Below are 23213 nucleotides of genomic sequence, written 5' to 3'. Positions count from 1 at the left end.
GTGCCAGCAAATACCCATTTTAATTTCTAAATTAACATGTAGAATGTCTGTCTATATTTAGTTAAAAGTCACACAATACCAGGTTATAGTCCAACAGGTTTAATTGGAAGCACACTAGCTTTCGGAATGATGCTCCTTCATCAGGTGGTAGTGGAGGGCTCAATCCTAACACACAGAATTTATAGCAAAAATTTACAATGTGATGTAACTGAAATTATACATTGAAAAATTGATTGTCTGTTAAGCCTTTCATCTGTTAGAATACAGTGATAGTTTCATGTGTAAATCACAAAACCTTTTCTTAAAAAAGTTGCATTCTCGGGTTAGCTGTTAAAAATGGTGATAGCTTGACAATATGTTGAAGCTGTTGGCCCCCTGTGTTCTCTGTCTATACCATGATGTTTAGATTGATTCTAATCTAAAAAGTGAGATAACAGAGTTTTACATAAATTCATGCAGTTTTTGAGCTAAGAGTTCTACATGAATGCATGTAGTTTTTGAGCAAAGTACAATGTAACCCTGCAAGTACAAATTCACCCACCCAAAACATATTAAAACAGCCATCCCCTATGGACAAGCCCTACGCATACACCGGATCTGCTCAGATGAGGAGGTATGCGACAGACACCTGGAAGTACTCAGGGATGCCCTTACAAGAACGGGGTATGATGCTCAACTCATCGACCGCCAGTTCCGACGTGCCACAGCAAGGAACCGTAATGACCTCCTCAGGAGACAGACACGTGCTGCAACCGACATGGTACCCTTCGTTGTTCAGTATTTTCCAGGAGCTGAAAAATTATGCCATGTTCTTCCTGACCTGCAGCACATTATCAATGAGGATGAGCACCTCACCAAGACCTTCCCCACACCTCCACTACTTGCCTTTAAACAACCAACAAACCTCAAACGATCGTTGTTCGTAGCAAGCTGCCCAGCTCTCAGGACAACTCCATACAACCCTATCACGGTAGGTGCTGCAAGACGTGTCAGAGTGTGGACATAGGTACCACCATTACGCGTGGGGACACCTCCCACCTTGTACATGGCAGTACTCATGTGACTCAGCCAATGTTGTCTATCTTATATGTTGCAGGCAAGGATGCCCGGAGGCGTGGTACATTGGGGAAACCGAGCAAAGGCTACGACAACGGATGAATGGGCACTGCACAACAATCAACAGATAGGAGGGTTCCCTCCCAGTTGGGGAACACTTCAGTGGTCCAGGACATTCAGCCTCGGACCTTCGGGTGACCATCCTCCAAGGTGGACTTCGGGACAGGCAGCAGAGAAAAGTGGCCGAGCAGAGGCTGATGGCTAAGTTCGGTACCCATAGGGAGGGCCTCAACCGGGACCTTAGGTTCATGTCACATTACAGGTGATCACCATTGCACTATACACACACACAGATATTCCTACACACACACACACTCTCTCACACACACAGGCACTCCTATACACACAGACACACGGACACACATACACACAGACACCCACACACACCCTCACAGACACACACACTCCCACATGCACCCCCTCACAGACTTAAGACACTCTGCACTCACTACACACAGATACACTTTTTCACACTCACAACCCCCAACCCAGACAGATAGACACACACAGACATCAAAGACCCACATGCACACATATATTTTGTGGGGTGAATTTGTACTTTCAGGGTTACATTGTACTTTGCTTAAAAACTGCATGCATTCATGTAGAACTCTTAGCTCAAAAACTGTATGAATTTATGTAAAACTCCATTATCTCACTTTTTAAATTAGAATCAATCTAAACATCATGGCATAGACAGAGAACACAGGGAGCAACATATTGTCTAGCTATCACCATTGTTAACAGCTAACCCGAGAATGAAACTTTAAAAAAAAGGTTTTGTGATTTACAAATGAAAGAAGTGAAACTATCACTGTATTCTAACAGATGAAAGGCTTAACAGACAATCAATTTTTCAATGTATAATTTCAGTTACATCACACTGTAAATTTTTGCTATAAATTCTGTGTGTTAGATTGAGCCCTCCACTACCACCTGATGAAGGAGCATCGCTCCGAAAGCTAGTGTGCTTCCAATTAAACTTGTTGGACAATAATCTGGTGTTGTGTGATTTTTAACTTTGTACACCCCAGTCCAACACCGGCATCTCCAAATCATGTCTATATTTAATTTAGGTAAATGTGAAGTGCTGCATTTTTGAAAGGCAAATTAGGGCAAGGTTTGATGATAAGGTCCTGGGGAGTGATGCTTATCAAAGAGACCTTGCAGTGCAGGTTCATAGTTCCTTGACATAATAGTGAAGAAGGCATTTAGTATGCTTGCCTTTATTGGTCAGTGCAGTGAGTATAGGAAATGGGAGGTCATGTTGCGGCCGTACAGGACCTGGGTTAGGCCACTTTTGGAATACTGCATGTAGTTCTGATCTCTCTGCTATAGGAAGGATGTTGTGAAAGTTGAAAGGGTTCAAAAAAGATTTACAAAGATGTTGCCAGGATTGGAGAGTTTGAGCTATAGGGAGAGGCTGAATAGCTGGGACTGTTTTCTCTGGAGCAACAGAGGCTGAAGGGTGACCTTATAGAGGTTTATAAGTTCAGGAGAGGCATGAATAGGGTGAATAGACAAGGTCTTTTCCCCACGTTGGGGGACTCCATAACTAGAGGGTATCGGTTTAAGGTGAGACAGGAAAGATTTGAAAGGGACCTAAGGGGCAACTTTTTTACGCAGAGGGTGGTGGGTGGAATGAGCTGCCAGAGGAAGTGGTGGAGGCTGGTACAATTACAACATTTAAAAGGCATCTGAATGGGTATATGCATAGGAAGGGTTTAAAGGGATATCTGGATCAGTGGTGCTGGAAGAGCACAGCAATTCAGGCAGCATCCAACGAGCAGCGAAATCGACATTTCGGGCAAAAGCCCTTCATCAGGAATAAAGGCAGTGAGCCTGAAGCGTGGAGAGATAAGCTAGAGGAGGGTGGGGGTGGGGACAGAGTAGAATAGAGTACAATGGGTGAGTGGGGGAGGAGATGAAGGTGATAGGTCAGGGAGGAGAGGGTGGTGGATAGGTGGAAAAGGAGATAGGCAGGTTGGACAAGTCCGGACAAGTCAAGGGGACAGTGCTAGCTGGAAGTTTGAAACTAGGATGAGGTGGGGGAAGGGGAAATGAGGAAGCTGTTGAAGTCCACATAAAGGGATATCTGTCAGGTGCTGACAAATGGAACTAGATTGGTTTTGGATGTTTGGTCGGCATGGGCGAGTTGGATTGTAGGGTCTATTTCTGTGCTGTACATCTCTATGATTCTATTTAAGAAAATACTACCTTCTCTGTTTCTTGGATCAGCTGGGAGAACCAATCTTAGGTAACTACATGTGCCTGCCAACCGGAAAGTTTGTAGTAAATTGAGCAGACCGTCCAAACTAATTCTTTTTGCATTTGACATCTGGAGAAATTGAAAATTTATGGGGTAGTGATGTGTTTGAGCAGAGGAGTCAATAAATGATTGTAGGAGGTGGAAGATCTAAAATATTGTCCTAGCACACGTACCTGAGTTAAGGCCAAAATTCTACACTGTTTTAGCCCACATGTTTAAATTGCACCCTGATTGTGCATATGTTCATGCATATGCTTGAAGAAACACAACATAAATTCTTTATTATATTCTTTATAAATACTTTTACAATTGTCATATGTACTGGAGTAGACCTTTTTCATTTTATTTCTTAACTGTGCATTTTAATCAAACCTATGAAATTTGGTTTCTTAAAAACAGAACACGTTTTGTGTTTGATGCTGAATGAAAATGTATAATGATGTATACATTCTCCAAAGTAACTGTTATTGTACTGAATGCAAAGGTAACTGAGTAGCTTCATTCACAAGTCATCATGTCTGTTGCTTAATTAATGTGTTGACACTGAGGAAAATGCTTTAAATCTTGCATGTTTCTCTCCCCTCAACATCCATTCTATTCACACTTAATCCAAACACTTGTTTATCTTACCTAAAATGAACATTTTATCAGATATGTTTATATTTTTTCATTGCCTGGATATCCTATTCACAAAATCTATTCGTCTAGAGCTGTAAAGAATGCACAAAAGGGATATGATAAAGAACTTCCTCTGTTTAAATTGCATAATCTATGGATTAGGAAACATGAATAATCACTTGAATTAAATGCCAGCACAATGAAAATTGGAGGGAAGGAAAATGATTACCTGTGATTCACTTGGTAACACTCTCACCTCTGCTGGAAGGTTGTTCAAATTTCAAACAAGATTTGAGCACATAACATAGACTGCTATCAAGAGCAGTACTTGAATACTGCTTTGTCAGGTTGCTATCTTTAGAACAAGATGTTAAAATAAGGCTCCATCAGCTGGCAGTTAAAGATACCATGGCAGTGTATTGAAGCAAAACAAGGGAATTCTCTCGAGTGGTCTGGCGAACATTTGTCTCTCAAAGAATACTACTAAAAATAGATTACCTTGTGCTCTGTACAGTGTTATTTATGGAAGCTTCCTGTGCAAATAGAAACATGCAGAATCAAGGCAGCCAATTCTTAACATTCATTCACAAGATGAAGGTGTCGCTGGCTAGGCCAGCATTTATTGCTCATCCCTAATTGCCAAGAGGTCAGTTAAGAGTCAACCATATTGCTGTGGGTCTAGCATCAATTCAGAGTGATTTATCCTCATGGCCTGTTGTGTTAACAACATCACAACAATGGCTACATTTAAGAAGAAATTTTCTCAATAACTGTGAAAAACCTTTGGGAAATTTATCTGCACTGTACATGCTGTAAAAAGCAGGGCTATGGCCATGTGGAGGAAGATGTATTTACAAAGGGCACCTGTGTATGTTTGGGTTGGCATGGACAAGATGGGCTGAATGGCCCACTTCTGTGCTGTATCATTTCTATCATTCAGAGGTTGTGAATAGTGCTATATAGATGCAGTGTTGTTTTCTTAATGCAGTTGGCATTTCCATCAGTAATTTGCTATTTCAGCTTTATACAGAGTTGAATACAATTCAGTGTTATATGTTACTGTGTTTGTGGAACTATCTCCAGTGTCTGTGTATGACAAAGCTAGGTTATTTCCTTTCAGATCAGAGAGTGCTCTTTTGATTGTGCAGTGTGTCTGCCTGGAATCACACACCTCCACATCTCTGCTCATCACCACCTTGGCCCTTGATTGACAGCAGAGCGCTGCGCAGGCGCAGCTCCGCACAAAGGCTGCTGGGTAAAGCGCTGCTGGCCCGGCAGTAACAAGATGGCTGCTCCGGGAGAATACTTCACTGTCGGCAGCCAGGTTTCCTGCCTGACGTGCCTGGGCCAGCAGCTGCACGGGGAGGTGGTCGCCTTTGATTACCAATCCAAGATGTTAACTTTAAGTATCCTTTGTTGAGAGGGTGCGGCGTCGGCGGTGAAGCGTGCTGGCGGCTGTGTAGAGAAGTCAGTCAAGGCCTAGCTTGGGTCGCAGCCTTTCACCGGTGTCCTGCCAGATAGTGGATTCGCGCATGCGTACATCTCGCTGGTGTCCTTTTTGTCAAAAAGTGGTTAACTGTAGAAACTGGAAATAATTGCTCGGAAACGTATCCTCGCGATTTAGCCGATCAGAATAATCTTGAAGTTACGTGTTGCGGTCGCTAAGCAATCGAATCTGCCTGTAGTCTTTCATTTTTCATTTGTTAGTATATCATTTGGCACAAGGTGAGGCTGAATGAACACTATTTGGCAGTTCGCTGGTTGCATCATGGCCTTGCTGAATGCTCATTGTATGGGGGGAAAGAACCCTTTATGTGGCACTGAATTCTAACAACCGATTCGTAATGACCGGACTACATCAGTAGTAATCCTCAAGTTATAACTTTTCTGTGAATCGAAGTGTCTTTACGTAATGGGGCTGTATGTGAGCAAGTGTGGCTCGTTGCTTATGCAGTTACCATGGGTAGAGCAAAGCTTGAAACCTCCGTTTTGGTTTCTGTTTGCTGTGAAGTGCTGCTAGCAATCGCTTTAATGTTGGAGATGCTACAGAATAAATGAATGGTGTTTCTACTCCTGAAGGCAGGCGAAACTAGTCGAAGATAGACAGATCTACAATTTATTTATTATGTAGGTTGGTGTGGATGTTTTTTCAGCGTTTTCTTTTAAATTGGTGGAAGTTTACCTTATGACTTAGGCTTGTGGTTACAAGTTAGCAAAAAAAATGTTTGTGTGCTTCAGTATAGTGTTTCAATTCTGCTTTTTAAAAGTTTTATGTTAAATTTAATCTTCGGTGCTGTATTAGTCTATGCACTAGAAGTATTAACATGTTGTGACTGGCATTAAAGTATAGGGGTTTTAAATCTGCAACTTCAAAATTTTCAGGTTTTAATTTTTTACACTTAAAAAAACACATGGTGCAATTGACAATAAGATGTCCTTTTTGCAGATTAGAAGTGATATTGAACTGGAAGATGAAATATTAAGAATTACTAAATGTCAAAAAGGTAGATTTTAAGGAACATTTTACAAGTGGCGACAGAGCAAAGGTGCTCAGGTGGAAATTCCAGAGCTTTGATTTTAGGTGGTGGATGACATGGGTTCGTAGGAAGAAAGAAGCTAGAGGTGCACGGAAGGCCAGAGTTGAAGGTAAGCAGAGCTCTGAGGGTTGTAGGCTAGAAGGATTTAGAGGTTGCAAGGGTGAGACCATAGAGGGATTTGAGATAGGAATTAGAATTTTCAAACCAAGATATTGACAGACCTATAGCTGTTGTAGGTTGTAAAATACCGGGGTGATGGGTGATTAAAAGTTAGTTTGACTTATCTAAGGAGTAGTGCTTTTGGCTAAGTTTATGGAAATGTGAGGCAGGCAAGAAGGGTGGTTGAATATCAGGTATATGTTTGGGGTTTATTCAGCAAATAAGCTAAGATGTGTTTGAACATGTTTTGTAGGTGGATGTAGGTGGTCTTTTGTCAGAGAATAAAGGAGTGTGAAGTGCAGGTTGAGCTCACATAGAATGCTGAAGCTGCAAGTGGTCTGTTTTAGCTTGAGACAGTGGCTCTGCAGGGTTGGCATCAATGACAAGTGTTGGAGTTTTTGGTGAACTTTATGCCATATTGGAGGAGGTGATAGTGTTCACTTAACTATCAGTTAAGTTTTTGATATTTTAAACTTTACTTCCTTCAATTGTTATCAGCTAACCTAAGAATTGTACATGGGTTAGTGGCTTGAGTTTTTAACTGCGTTTTTGATCTCTATTCTTCCTAAAGTGAATGAAGCTAGTAAGTCTGACCCCCAACTTGACTGTTACATTTCAAGAAGGATATTGGCTGTTAAGAAGAGTGCATTATGGATTTCTTAGAATGATGCCAGTATTTAAAACCACCTCATTGACTATGCAGTGGTTTGACATGCCCTGAGACTCTAAAAGATTCCATACACATGCAAGCCTTTGTTTCTGCATGAAGTTTGCTCATATTCCCCAGAGTTTGAGCTTGAAAGATTCTGATTTGAGGTGTTTAAAGTGAAAATAGATTCAATATGTTCAGAAACCTAATTGCTGTGTTGTGGATCTAGGAGGCACAATCTTTAAAATTAGTGCTAGGTATTTCAGCTGTAAAACCATGAAGCTGTTTCATATAAATGAGTAGAAATCTCGAATTCTCTCCTTCAACTACTGGATGCTAGGTCAATTGAAATTTTCAAGATATCGACACACTTTATTGTGGGTCTCAAGGGCAAGCTGGAAGATAGAGTTGGGATACAGAGCCATCATAGACTCTCAAAATAAGGACTGAATGTCCTCCTGTTCCTAGGGCTTGTTTAGCATTTATAGACTCTATATTCCTTTGACTGTGGAAGAGTGAGTTTGATTCCTGAGTACATATTTTTTCAAACAGTTCTGTTAATTGGGATAATTGTCAGAATTTCTTTTATTCATGAGATGTGGGTGTCTCTGGCTAGGCCAGCATTTATTGCACAGAGGGCAGTTAAGTGTCAAGCACATTGCTGTAGGGCTGGAGTCACATGTAGGCCAGACCAGGTAAAGAAAGTAGTTTTCTTCCCTAAAGGGCACTAGTCAACCAGATGGGTTTTCTCCCCCAACAAATGGCAATGGATTTATGGATATCACTAGGCTGTTAATTCCAGATTTTTATTGGATTCAAATTCTGCCATCTGCTGTGATGGGATTTGAGCTCTAATCCCCAGAACATTACCTGGGTCTCCAGTATTATCGCAGGACTGTTAATCCACTAGACCATCACCTCCCTCAGATTGTTATAATATCTTAGATGAGGATGTATTAGCATTAATGTTTCATCAAAAAGATGAATGCATATGTTGAAGTAATTGTTCTAAAGTTGCATACAACATGTAAGAGAAATGGGTATCTTGTGTATTCTGCCTAAAATAATTGCATATTAAATTTTGAAATCATATATAACTGCCTATTATACATAGAGTATCTGAGTCATAGAGCTGTACCACATGGAAACAGACCTTTTGATCCAACTTATTGATGCTGACCAGATATCGTAAAATTACTCTAATACCATTTGCCAGCCGTTTACCCATAATCCCTCTAAATCCTTCCTATTCACGTACCCGACCAGATGTCTTTTAAATGTTGTAATTGTACCAGCCGCCTCCACTTCCTCAAGCAGCTTGTTGCATACCTGCACTACCCTCTGTGTGAGAGTTGCTCCTTGGGTCCCTTTTAAATACCCACCCCACCTTAAACCTGTGCTGTCTAATCTTGGGCTCCCCTAACCTGGAGGAGGAAAAAAAACCTTGGCTGTTCACCTTTCTATGCCCCTATTTTATAAACCACTATAAGGTTGCCCCTCAGCCTCTGATGCTCCAGGGAAAATAGCTCCAACCCTGGCAGCATCCTTGTAAATCTTTTCTGCATCCTTTCAAGTTTAACAACATCTTTCCTATAGGAGGGAGACCAGAATTGCACACAATATTCCAAAAGTGGCCTAACCAATGTCCTGTACAGCTGTAGCATGACCTCCAAACTCCTATACTGAATGCACTGACCAGTAAAGGTAAGTGTACCAAATGCAGCGTTCACTATGCTGTCTACTTGTGACTCCACTTTCAAGGAAGAATGAACCTGCACTCCAAGGTCTTTTTGTTTGGCAGCACTCTGCAGGACCCTACAATTCAGTGTATAAATCCTAACCTGATTTGTCTTACCAAAGTGCAAAACCTCATTTATCTGAATTTATCCATCAGCCACTCATTAGTGCTTTGGCCCATCTGATTAAGGCTCTGAGATAACCTTCTTCACTGTCCTCTGCACCACCAGTTTTGGTGTCATCTGCAAACTTACTAACTATGCCTCCTATATTCACGTCCAAATCATTGATATAAAAATGACAAAGAGCAGTGGACCTGGCACGGGTCATTGTGGCACACTGGTCACAGTCCAACAGTCTGGAAAAACAACCCTCCACCACCATCCCCTCTCTCCTACCTTCAGGCAAAGTTTGTACCCGAATGGTTAGCTTATCCTTTATTCTGTGATCTAACCTTGATAACCAGTCTACCATGCGGACCCTTATTGAATGCCTTACTGAAGTCTGTATAGACAACCTCCACTGCTTTGCCTTCATAATCTTTTTTTTTGCCACTTCAAAAAACTCAGTCAAGTTAGTGAGACGTGATTTCCCATGCACAAAGCCATGTTGACTATTCCTAATCAGTCCTTGTCATTCCAAATGCATGTAAATGCTGCCTCTCAGAATACCTTCCAATAATTTGTCCATCGCATGTCAGTGCTTATAGTTTCTACAATAATAGTCTTTAATATCAAGTCAATTGTATCTGCAGTAGATTAGATTAGATTACATTACAGCGTGGCAACAGGCCCTTCGGCCCAACAAGTCCACACCGCCCCGCTGAAGCGCAACCCACCCATACCCCTACATTTACCCTTTACCTAACTCTAGGGGCAATTTAGCATGGCCACTTCACCTGACCTGCACATCTTTGGACTGTGGCAGGAAACCAGAGCACCCGGAGGAAACCCACACAGACATGGGGAGAACGTGCAAACTCCACACAGTCAGTCGCCTGTGACTATTGAACCCGGGTCTCCGGTGCTGTGAGGTAGCAGTGCTAACCACTGTGCCACCGTGCCGCCCACCAAACATAATTGAAGATGTGTTCTTGCTGCTCTGTTTTTAGTTGCTAATTGGATCAAATATTGGGATTACTGGGTTAGGTAATGTCTATAGATTAACATTTGGCTCTTACTTTCCTGTGACTGACTGGAGGAATTATGACATCGCAAAGTTGTCTTTAAATTTAAAGACAGTTCACCTTTTAGTTTTTAACCTGAAAATTAGTTTTATACTCATCAGTTATAAAGGGAATGAGCTGAGGCCTAATTATATTACTAGAGACCTGTACGCTTGACCACAGAATTGTTTGAATGTCTCTTTTTTTTAATTTTACTGAACCTTTGGTAAAGATGGGTTCTAGCTGCCCTTGAAAGATTCTGTGCTGAGAATGCTATCTCCATCTGCTTCATAAGTACTTGATGTAAGGTATATTCAGCTCAAGTAGGTGAACTATGTAAAGGATACTGAATGAGCTTTTAAAGGTTTGCTTGGAGCCTTTTTTATTCACTCAGGACATGGGTGTCACTGTACCCCTAGTTGCCCTTGAGAAGGTGGTGGTAAGTTGCTTACTTGAACTGCTGCAGTTCGTGTTTTGAATAAATATAATTGAATATGCTGTCTCACATTCTTGGGTAAATTTCTAATGGCCAACTAAAAACTAGTTGTTTTTAATCTATTTAGTGTTTTTTTAATGTAATGTCCCAAGGCAAAGGAACATTATAAAACAAAATTTGACACCAAACTGCTTAAGGAGCTGTTTGAGTAGGTTACCAGAAGAATGGTGGGGAGAAAAGTACATTTAGAGGAGCTCAATATATGAGGAAAGCAACAGTTAGGAATGGAATTCCATATTCTGGGAAGGGTGGGTTGGGGAGGTGGTGCTGATGGGGCTGAATCACAGTGCATAAAAGTTTGTACAATGCTTTCAGCCTTTTTGGAATTGCAGTTACTACTGGTGGACAAAACAGTAGCATCAAAGAATCCTTACAGTGCAGATAGAGGTCATTCAACTCATCAAGTTTGCACTGCCTCTCTGAAGAGCATCCAACTTAGACACCCGCAGGTGCTGTGAGGAAGCAGTGCTAACCACTGCACCAGCATCCATTTTGCTCATAGAAATCCCAATTTGATTCAAATGTTGTAGTTATGAAATAGGACAAAGGTCAAATTGAAATTCCACCTTTTATTAAGCTGAAATGTAATTTGGTCAAATTGCACTTGAAACAGTTGCAGAAAGGTAAATTGGCATTAGAGCAGTGAGGAAGTGGTGAGAGTTCAGACGTTCATTACCACAAAAAAGTGCTGAACTTCCAAATCTGGACTGTGACTGGGGTATTATAGAGGATAAGGGATAGCTTAATGCAAATAAGAGTCTCTGTTCTTTTTAGATCTCAATAGTGCAGAGGTATAGAGGAAATATAGAAAATGCAGGGGATGAGGATTAAAAGAAAATTAGAAAGCCAACATTGGGTAAAGGATATTGACAAGCAAAATCAACAAATGTCAAATAGCTTGTGAAGAGCAAGGCAATAACTAAGCAAAGTATTGGGTCATTTAGAGTGTGACTTTAGACGACATGGGGTTTTTTTTGTGAATATCTTATCTAACTTATAAGGATAGCAAGCAAGGAAATATTTTAAATGGTTTAGTGCCTTTGAAGTTAGGTAAATCAACATGTAGACATGGTGGTGGACGCACAAAGTAGTTAGTATGGAATGAACTTCCAGAGGAAGTGATGGATGCAGGTACAGTTATGGTACTGAAAAGGCATTTGGATAAAAAATTATATAAGAAATATTTGGAGGGATATGGGCCAAGCGCAAGCGCACAGGACTTGTTTAATTTGGGATTATAGAACATAGAAAAATACAGTGCAGTACAGGCCCTTGGGCCCTCTGTTGCGCTGATCCAAGCCCACCTAACCTACACTAGCCCACTATCCTCCATATGCCTATCCAATGCCTGTTTAAATGCCCATAAAGAGGGAGAGTCCACCACTGCTACCGGCAGGGCATTCCATGAACTCACGACTCGCTGAGTAAAGAATCTACCCCTAACATCTGTCCTTTATCTACCACCCCTTAATTTAAAGCTATGCCCCCTCGTAATAGCTGACTCCATACGTGGAAAAAGGTTCTCATGGTCAACCCTATCTAAACCCTTAATCATCTTGTAATGCATTTGAAACTAAAGGGTAAGGAAGTATTGTGAATGAAACCAAGTGGATCTTGTTGACTGAGATCCTTGATTAGGGTTGTTAAACTGGGCATATCAGGGAGCCCTGGCAACCAATATAACCAGGGGACTTAGACCCAGGTTGTCTCTGGAGAAGGAGCATGCATTGTCCACCAACACCCTCGAGATTTTCAGGGAGAGGTGGGCACCGCAGGGAGTGGAGTGTATTATTTCCCCCTCCAACTCTATTTTGATTTAATCCTTGCCCTCCCCTTCACACAGCATTGCCCTTTGAGAAAGGCACTGCTCGTCATTGGTCACTTGTATGTTTCCTTTCTTCCTGGTGGTGGAATATAAATAAAGATGTACACACTTGTTATTTTTCACTCTGTCTGACACCTGCACACACACGATGTGGGTGCTGGGGAGTGGAGTGTTCGGTTTCCCCCTGCAACTCTATTTTGGTTTAATCACTACCGTCCCCTTCACTTTTTGATCATGCAGCATTGCCCTTTGTCAAGAAGGGCATTACTTGTCACTGGCCACTAGGGGTAAAAAAAACAAAAAATCCAGGAGACTTGTCACTGGCCACTTGAATGTTTTTTTTCTTCCTGGTGGTGGAATATGAATAAAGTTTTCTGCACTCGATATTCCTTCACTGTGTCCTGCACCTACACGCACATGAGATGGGTGCTGGGGAGAAATAAGCACTACTACTGTTTGGCAGTAGAGTGGGTGATATATATACATATACCAGTAGAAAAAGAAATGTATAACCAGGGGATTCAGAATCTCCTCCGTTCAGAGACTGACTCTGAGCTAGCTGGCCATTGCCAGTGTACTGTGCAAGGGTGACTTGGTGATGGGACAGCAGTCTCTGTGCAGTTATTTCAGGAAGGAAGCCAATCACATGGCTGTAATCACAAAGAAAGCTGGTGATATCTTTCACGGTTATAGTCTACCGTGACATGACCAGGATGGGGGACAGAAACCATAATGTCGAGATTTTAATGAAATTGCAATCTGGGAATGCACAAAGAGGTATGCATTAATGGTTTTAGTGTTTCTCTTCATTCATTCATGGAACATGGATCGCTGAGTCAGCATTAATGCCCATCCTTTATTGCCCTTGAGACTAAGGTCTAAGGTCATCTCTAGGATTTCCTTAGTAAACATCTTCACTATTTTTACCTCCAGCAAAATATTCCTTAATTTGATTTATGATTGTAACATGTACCTAGATACAGTGAAAGGTTTTGTTGTGTGTGCAGTACAGGCAGATTGTACCATACAAAGATCATTAGGATTAGATTAGATTAGATTCCCGACAGTGTGGAAACAGGCCTTTCAGCTCAACCAGTCCACATCGACCCTCTGCAGAGTAGCCCACCCAGACCCATTTCCCTCTGACTAATGCACCTCGCACTATGGGTAATTTAGCATAGCCAATTTACCTAACCTGCGCATCTTTGGAGTGTGGGAGGAAACCAGAGCACCCAGAGGAAACCCACGCAGACACTGGGAGAATGAGCAAACTCCACACAGGCAGTCACCTCAGGCTGGAATCAAACCTGGGACCTTGGTGCTGTGAGGCAGCACTGCTAACCACTGAGCCACCATGTCACCCTATAATAGAACAAAGTGGTCGCGGAGAAGGTGCATAATGATGAGATCAACATTTAAATTTAAAATTTGAGAGGTCTATTCAGAAGTCTATTAACAGCGGAGAAGAAGCTGTTCTTGAATCTATTCATCTGTGTATACAAACTTTTATATCCTCTGCCCCTTGGAAGAGAGTAGAACTGAGTGGGAGGGGCCTTTGATTATGTTAGTTGCTTCTCTGAGGCACCAGGAAGTATAGACCGAGTCAATGAATGGACGGCTGGTTTGTATGAAGGACTGGGCTGTGTTCACAGCAGTTGCCATATCGGGCTGTGATGCATACAGATAGGATGCTTCCCATTGTGCATCTATATAAATTGGTCAGAGAATTTTTATTTAAAAAAAATTGGTAAAACCTCTCTTCGACAGAACTCTACTTATCTGGCTTTAATATCTTCTCACATGACCTGGTGTCAAACGTTGATTAATAACGCTCCTGTGAAGCAAGCTGGGTCCGTTAAAGGAGCCTTGCAAAGACAAAATATATTCAATAGTAAAGAAACATCCCAAGGCAATTGTTAGAAAGGGGATTCAGGTTGAAGAACAAAGAAATTGCAGTCAAAGGCTAAGATGATTATAGGGTGTTGAGAAGGTTTTTACAGACAGAGAGAAGCAAAGCGGTGAGTGCATTTGAGGGAAAGTTAAGACAGATGAAGGTTGTCTCACCAATGGTGTGGCAGAATTGACTCAATGTCATGAACATCATATTCTTAAGTTTGATGCAAAAATCGTTTTCATGATATGATCTCGCTTCTAGCCTGCCAGCAATATTTTCAGCCAGAAAAAGCAGGAGGAGCCTGGAGCCCTGAGTCAGAAATTGAGATGGGTCAGTGTGGAGACAGCCAGAGCCAAAGGACTTGCCTTCATTTGCTTAGATGTCAGCTGGCTTCAATCTCTCCCAGTGCTGGAGATCATTGGAACCCCTCTCATACTCATCTCCTACTCCTCTCTTGTGACCACTGCTCTCCTTCCTTATCATTTCCCTCGCCCTTTGTTCATTCATTATATCCCCTTTCAATGTCCATAACCCCCACTTCTTTCAGTGCTCCAATCCCACTCGTCCTGATAAACATCCTCATCCTCCAATGCTCCAACTCATGGTCAGCTTGGACTGAAGGATCTGTTACTATGACTGTATGATTGGAGCACTGCTGATGGGTCATCTCTCTCTCCCTTTTTAAACAATGGCATAAGTTACACAGGTGGACAATTTTTTGAAAAGATTGAGGAGCTATATTAAATTTCATTCAGAAAGGACAGATTGCTGAAAGACTTTAATTAAAGGGAAGGTTGTGGCTGATATATTTGACCAAATTTATTGATGTAACAACAAGAAGGTTGCTGAGGTTAGGGTGCTTGATTTAGGAGTCTACATGAGTTTTAATAAGATTTTGATAAGGTATGAAATGGAAGAAAGTTCAGTAAATTAAGAGCCTATGGAATCCAAGAGAAAGTGGCAAGTTGGATCCAATAAAAGATCAATGGCAAAAAATAAAGTATAATGATCAGGTTTTCTTTCCTAGCGCAAGGCTACTTTTCAGTGGTTTCCATTATCATAACAATAATTTAGTCTTAAATGTGGGGTGAATTATTAAGTAGTTGCATATTAAACTTAAATTGTCTCTTGGTTAATGGTGAGGAAGAAACCTGTGGGTTGCAAAAAGTTTAAACAGATTAGTCAGGTGAACAGAGGAGTTAAATGAAATTAATATCAGACCAGAGGCAGTACACTTGTGGAAATCAAAACAAGATATGAAAGATACTGAAAAGAACAGAGAAGCAGAGGGACCTTCAAATTGATCTTCTCAGATCCTGGAAGATGGCCGAATAAGGTGGCATACTTTTCTTGATTGGTCAATGTGTAGAAAATGGAAGGTTACACTGAAACCATATAAAATACTGGGTGGGACATTCTATGCAGTTCTAGTCACTGTTATAGGAGAGAGATTATGCAACAGGGCTATATGGTAGATTCATGAGGATGACTGGGAAATCTTGGTGTGAGGAAAGGTTGGATAGCTTGCAGTTGTTTTTAATCTAGAAACCTGTTATGATCCCAGTTGATATTTTTACTGAATAAGTCAGGTCTCAGACTGAAATCTGACTTGATTAAATCATATTTCACTTCATTGTTGGTTTTGATGAAGTAATCTTTTTTTTTGAAACATAAATGTGCAATGCTGTATATTTGGTTTTACCAACAAAATAGAAGTTTATTGTGCAATAGAAATTAGTCTAAAAAAATAGTCCAAATTTAAGTACATATAGCACATACTTTAATGATTTTGGGATGCATGGTAAAAATACAACTCCATTAATCCCAGCAGCATTGCAATACGTCAAAAAATTTAGATTAGGTACCTCTACAGTGCGGAAGCAAGCCTTCGGCGCAACAAGTCCACACTGACACTCCGAAGAGTAACCCATCCAGACGCATTTCCCTCTGACTAATGCACCTAAGACTATGGGCAATTTAGCATGGCCAATTCACCTGACCTACACATCTTTGGGAGGAAACTGGAGCACCTGGAAGAAACCCTCACAGACTCCGGGAGAATATGCAAACCACACACAGTTGCCCGAAGCTGGAATTGAACCGGAGTCCCTGGTGCTGTGAGGCAGCATTACTAACCACTGATTTACCGTGCTGCCCCTTTTCTCTTTCTATTCCACACTGGTTTAAAATCTCACAACAGCAGGTTATAGTCCAACAGGGTTTGACTTGGCTGTGGTTTCAGTTCCTAGTGATGAGACTCTGGCCTTTTCCTTGATTTGTCATATAACTTACCTTTGACTCATCCAGTTTTGCATAACCCTTCAGTGTTTTAACCAAACACTTATCTGAAACCTTAACCCTAAATTCTTTATACTGAATTACCTCTTAACAGTCTTAAACTATCAAGACTTACTGTTTTCACCTCCACTTTCAGCCAACAATTCTACAAAAGTATCCAAAGCTGAAACTAAAAATTCAAGCCATGGTGTTCTCCCAAGGCCCCCCCCCCAAAAATTCTTCTACCTGAAAGCTTAATGCACTACAGAATTTATTTTGTTCATTAATAAGCTCTCCCAGTGTAAGCAGACTTCCATTATTCTCCAGGAAGTCTCTCCCTGAAATTGTTTTTTAAAAAAATCACCATGGCTACAAAAATGCTTGCAAGTTGATCTTTAAATCCCTTCACAATCACAAAATTTTGAATGTTGAAAAAAAATTTTAAAATTTATAAATTTCTCACTGTTAGAGTTGACTGTGGGAGACTTGTGTTAAATTTGAAAGATCCAGAGTGAACAGGAGGGTCTGATTTTCCTACAGATGAAAGGTCATTGATAGATATAAAGTAAATTGCAGAGCGATTAGAGGGGAGTTGAGAGATTTTTCCACTCTGGTGAAGTTTTGAAACTTACTGAAGAGATGTTAGAGGCAGAGACTACCATCGCATTAAGATGTTCAAAGTCACCAAAACGTTTCAAAACATTTGACCTTTTTGAAAAGAGAGTGCAATGTTTTATATAATACTTACTGTAACAAATGACTGAAACGTTTTCTTTTTATAGGCAACTCTGCAATTCATGAAGTGACATTTTCCCCTTTATGCTTAGTACCTATTACATTCCCGATGGAATTGTAGTGCTATCAGCAAACTGTCCACAGTTGTTCCAGTTTTCAATGGGTTCCTGTATCCCTGTTCAGAGTAGTATTTGTCACCATTGGATCCTTTCGTTTGTTTCCAACATTCCTTAATTCCCTATTAGCAACAAAGCTTGCTCCTTTAATGTGTCTCCCCATGCCCACGCCAGGACAAATCTTCCAGAATACTCAAATGGCTGCAGGTTGCATCTCTTTAATGAGACACCATCTCCTCCTTGCATCCTTAAATGGTAACTTGCAAAGCCAAATAGTCTTTCAGCTGATTGCAAAGAATTTGTGATGCTCATTGATTTGTAAGGAAGCCTGTAATTTGAACTCAAATAGCTTCCTTTGCCTTTTCTCTTCTACGTGAAATTCATCAACCTTATTCTGTCCAGGTAGATGTGCTGTTTGGCTATTCATGATTCCAACTTCCTTTCATTCTAGAAGTAAATGGGCAGTTTATACAATGGGTAATTTTTTAAAGGATTTTGGGAGGCCTTAGTCTACATCATAAATTCGGAGACTGCTGTCATTGTCTCCAAATGTAAGTAACTTGTACCACCCTCTCTCAAAGGCAAAATTAGCCCACATTTGCTAATAAGCACCCACCCAGGTTTACAGTCAGGCAATCTGCAGAACAGGTCACATAACTCATTACATTTACTCCAAACTTGAGCCTTGAATACAAAATGCAATCTTGTAAGTATCAGTAGTAACCATATTTAAGTATACTGGGATATGCACACCAAGTGCCATAACTTGGAGCAAGAACCTGAAAATGGGACAAGGGGATCGCGCTCTATTTCCAGTACAGCTACAATGAGTCACATGACTTCCTGTAAGAAAATCTCTGCGGGAAAGCTTTTGAATCCTGACCTTTTCATTTTGGCTAAAGCAGCATTTTTTTTTGTTATAATTTACTTTTAAAAATTAAATATTAAAGAAATGATGCAAACTATTTTAAAATGGATTGCATAATTCAGTATTTATTATTTGATGATATAACAGTTGTATATGCATTATCTATACAGCATAGGTTGTACATTTTCTTACCATAAGCTCCGTGACTAACACTTGAGGAGTTATGCTACCAAAGAAACTCATTTGTGTTTTGAATGCAATGTTGATCTCAAGTGTTTGCAATATGAAATTAACTTGTCTAAGTGACAAGCCATAAGTGTTATGTATTGACTTTTGTACAGCAACCAAGCTTTAAGTAGTAGCTGAGGCAAGAGTGTGAATTTTACTTGAAAGTTTAATGAATGGGTTTGAAGAATATATTTCTTGGAATAATATTATTGTTGCTTCGTGGAATTTTATATTTCAATTAGTTTGTCTTCATAGGCTTTTCAATATTTATATTTGACAAAGGAAGTAGTGCACGTAATTGGAGGACTTGTATATCCATTCAATTTCCTTAACAATTTTCTTCTCTTAAGAATGTCCCTCATCTAGTGGGAAGCCCAACCACAACGATGTTCTACTGATTAATTTAGCATATGTTTCGGATGTTAAAACAATTAATGATCGGACAGAAACTCCTCCACCCTTAGCTTCACTGAATGTTAACAAGGTAAGAATTTTAATCTGGAAGAAAATAGTGCATTTAGAATGAAAGCTTAATGTCACTTTTTATAAGATTGATTACCAGAGGAGGGGTTGCTGAATGAAAGAATATTGACTTTATTCTTGCTGTGCATTTAAAAAATATTAAACTCTTGATCATATTCTATTGCTGCTGTAATAAAATTCTCTACAATGGGTTTCACATTCGACTTCAGTGATTCATTCTGAATACTTAGTGAGTTTGTGTGTTCATCTTGACCTCTGGTTACAGACATAGTAGGTCTATCATTATATTTTTGATTGCTTCTGTTAATTTGTCTGCTGTTCATGGTGTATTGTAAGATGTCTTTTTAACCTGGTTTAAAACTTTGTCAATTAATGGTGAGTTTCTTTAGAACCTGATATACACGTGGCAGCTAAATTTTCATCCTGATTCCCTCCTGTCATGAAAGTACTTAATATTTTACATTGCTTGGAGGACTTCATATTTGAAGGATTGTGGAAAATATATTTATTTTATGTTTTTAAGAATTTTTAAAATTCACTTTTGGGACGTGGATGTCACTTGCAGTCTGAGTGTTTTTCCTAAAGAGGTCTTTGACAGTTCACTGGAAGCATCAGATTTTTAAAAAAAGGGTTCCTGTAGCACTCATGATTGTTAAAGTTGCTTTGCAGACCCCTGCTGGGGTTATTTTGAACAATGACTGGTGTGGAGAGGTGCTTATTTTACCTGGTTCAGTTGGAGCTAACAAAGCTAAAAACAGATTACCCAGCTGATCTCTTTCATCCCTCAAAAGAGAATCCTGTTGAGTTCAGGGTGAAGTGTATTTGCTCTTTTGCAAGATTGCAGTCTTGAGATGCTACTTAATTTCTTGAGCAGGCTGTCTGCAAGAATTCAATGACAAATATGCATGATTAGGGACTTAACCACATCAGCCAGAACATCATAACAACAGACTTTGGAACATTTTATACTTTTATCCTTTGCTTTCAAGAATAGCCATTTGGCTAAAGTGTTTTCTTTCAGAAAGCTAGTTTCTGAAGTTATTTCTTTTATTTTCCTGAGGAGTGGCTGTGTTTGCATCTGTTTTGGGATATTTCGAGGAATAATCATTTGCACCTCTGTTAATCATTGCACCTTTTAATTGAATGGTTTTGCTTTGATAAGCCAAAAATCGTTTGCTAAGAACTGTGGTTGACAGATATTGTTGCTTGAAATGCCTGATATCGAGAAGGTGTATAGTAGGTCATCTTGGTAACGGGAAAAAATGTATTTTTATTTAAAGCTGTGACCAGTGCAGTTGAGGCACTTCTCCAGCTTGGCTTTTAACAATCTACAAAGATAATGGAAATATTTGCAGTGCATTTCAGAAAGGCTTTTTTTCCTTGCTGTGCTGATATTTTCTAAAGTCATAGAGATATACAGCACTGAAACAGACCCTTTGGTCCAACTCGTCCATGCTGACTAGATATCCAAAATTAATCTTGTCCCATTTGCCAGCACTTGGTCCATACCACTTTGAACCCTTCCTATTCATATACCCATCTAGATGCTTTTTAAATGCTGTAATTGTACCAGCCTCCACCACTTCCTCCGGCAGCTTATTCTGTGCGCACACCAGCTACTGTGTGAAAAAGTTGCCCCTCTGATGCCGTTTAAATATTTCCCCTCTCACCATAAACTTATGCCCCCCCCGCCCCCAGAAAAAAAGACTGTCTACTTTGTCTCCCCGTGCCCCTCATATTATAAACCCTCTGTAAGGTCACCCCATAGCTTCTGACAGGGAAAACATCCCCAGCCTATTCAGGCCCTCCCTATAGATCATCTAATCTGGCAACATTCTTGTAAATCTAAACCCTTTCACATTTCACAGCATCCAATAGGAGGGAGACCTGAGTTGCTCATAATATTCCAAAAGTGGCTTAACCAATGTCCTGTCAGTCTTAGAAACCCACTGAGCCTGACTTCAACATGCATCTAAAAACAGCTGGAGAAACCTAAAATGGCTAACACTTCAGTTCAAATGAAACAATGGGAACAGGTTAAAATAATCAGTTTGGGTACCTCCGGGATGATGTCCTTGCAAGTAAGCCAGCTACATTCAGGAGACGTGTTTTGCATGGTAATGTTGCTGGACTAGTGATCCAGAAATTGCTGGAGAAACTCAGGCCTGACAGCACCTATGGAGAGAAAACCATCTAGGAGTCTTATACTTTTTTTTCCCTTGTTTTGAAACCCCAACTGGCATTTTAGTGATAAAGTAGTTTTCTATCATACACCTGGCTTGAACTAGGATTATCCTGATTTAGCTACTCATGGAATAAATTTATTTGGGGAGCCAAGGTAACATTAAAAAATAAACCTATTGTTTGCAGGTGATATTGTAAATTTAAATCATGACTTTGTATTTCAAAATATTTTGCAACACAATTTTGGATGATTGAAAGCTGTCATAGAATGTTCACATTGGGGTTTAAAAAAATGTTGGCTGTTAAATAGTTAGTAGAAATAGCCCATGAAATGACATGACATGACATACGTGGGTAATAGTCTTAAAGTTGACATTCACCTATGATGTTCATAATTCCCTCTTGAGGAAGGAAGGAGGAAGCTTTTGGATACTATCATAGCAAATAAAATTTAGTATACACCTGTAATTTCTATTATCATTGATTACAAAGATATTATGCATTTTTAAAATTCTACTAATGCAGCCCTGTTTCCTGTACAGAACCAATTAATTCTATTTGAACTGAAGAAAGGCTGATGCCCGAAACGTCGATTTTCTCCTGTTCCTTGGATGCTGCCTGACCTGCTGTGCTTTTCAAGCAACACATTTTCAGCTCTGATCTCCAGCATCTGCAGTCCTCACTTTCTCCTCAATTAATTTTATTTACCGATATCCAATAAAGAGGAGAATTTGGTGATTCTCAACTTTTTACAGATGGCTATCAATTATTTTATACTGTGACCTTGGGTTGTGCAAAGCAGGATGATGTTGCTGGAACTTTGGCACAGAAGTTAATTTGCCAGTTCTATCTCTGGCTATCAACTGAAATTCCATTTTCCCCTTTTCACTTTTTCTAGCACATTTCATTAATGCCAATTAAAAACTGAAAGGACTGAGAATGCTAAAAATCAGAAACAAAAAGAGGTTGCTGGAAAAGCTCAGCAGGTCTGGCAGCATCTGTGAAGAGAAATAAATCGAAATATCGATTTTGTTTTTTTTTTCTAAGCTTTTGCTTGACTGAGATTCCATATTTGAACTAACCTTTGCATAAACATTTTTAATTATAGAAGCAAATCATCATGTTTATCCTCATTTGAATAAATTGAAAAATTGGAGTTGAATTTGTACCTGTGATCCAGAGCATAAGATATAGAAATGGAAAAGACCGCAAGGCTTTTTAGGTCTGATCCACCATTCACTACAATTGTGGCTGATAAATTTTCACCTTCCCACACCAGCTCATATCCTTTTATTCATATTCAACAATCTATCAATGTATACTTTGAGTATATTCATGAACATCCGTTCTCTCAGGCAGAGAATTTCAAAGCTTCATGTGAAACACTTTCTCCTTATTGCCATCATAAGAAGCAGATCTCAGATTGAAAGTCCCAGTTATAGACTCCTTGGCAATAGGAAACCACATGACTATTAATTCCCTCAAGAATTTTATGAATGAAAATGGTGCAGATTGACAGTTTTTTTTCCCCCCCATGCACATTCCTCATTGATAGACATGTGATATTCTTCAGTGCTATTAGCAGTGCTGTGCAGACAAATTTCTCAATCTGCGTGTTTCAGTGAGATCACCTCATTCTAATACATTGTAGGGAATACAAGTGCTCTTTATTCAATCTCTTCTGGAAGGGTAATTCCCTCCTTGCAGACACTTATATTCAGCCTTTGTTGACTCCATCAAGCCTTGGAGATAAAGCTGAACACCAAACACTGAACATTAGGATGGCGTTGCCCAAGTGGGAAAAATAATTAACTTTTCTACAATTCACTTGTACAATTTGCTTTCTTAATTGCTTGC

The 23213-nt window shown here is 40.0% G+C and overlaps 1 protein-coding gene across 2 annotated transcripts in view; it reads left to right on the top strand.

Moving 5' to 3' along the window:
* The first annotated feature begins 5239 nt into the window (after nt 1-5239).
* Nucleotides 5240-23213, top strand: part of lsm12b (LSM12 homolog b) — a 49269-nt gene continuing 31295 nt past the window's right edge. For both annotated transcript variants that reach the window (XM_072561635.1, XM_072561636.1), the window contains exons 1-2: nt 5240-5409; nt 19040-19173. In XM_072561635.1, coding sequence (XP_072417736.1) covers nt 5289-5409; nt 19040-19173 — 255 coding nt within the window. In that variant the 5' untranslated portion in view covers nt 5240-5288. The remainder of the gene's footprint in view (nt 5410-19039; nt 19174-23213) is intronic.

The sequence above is a fragment of the Chiloscyllium punctatum genome, chromosome 42 (assembly GCF_047496795.1).
Source record: "Chiloscyllium punctatum isolate Juve2018m chromosome 42, sChiPun1.3, whole genome shotgun sequence".
In the NCBI taxonomy this organism is placed as follows: Eukaryota; Metazoa; Chordata; class Chondrichthyes; order Orectolobiformes; family Hemiscylliidae; genus Chiloscyllium; species Chiloscyllium punctatum.
Note: the sequence above shows the minus strand (reverse complement) of the source record. Positions and strands in the feature narration are given on the sequence as shown.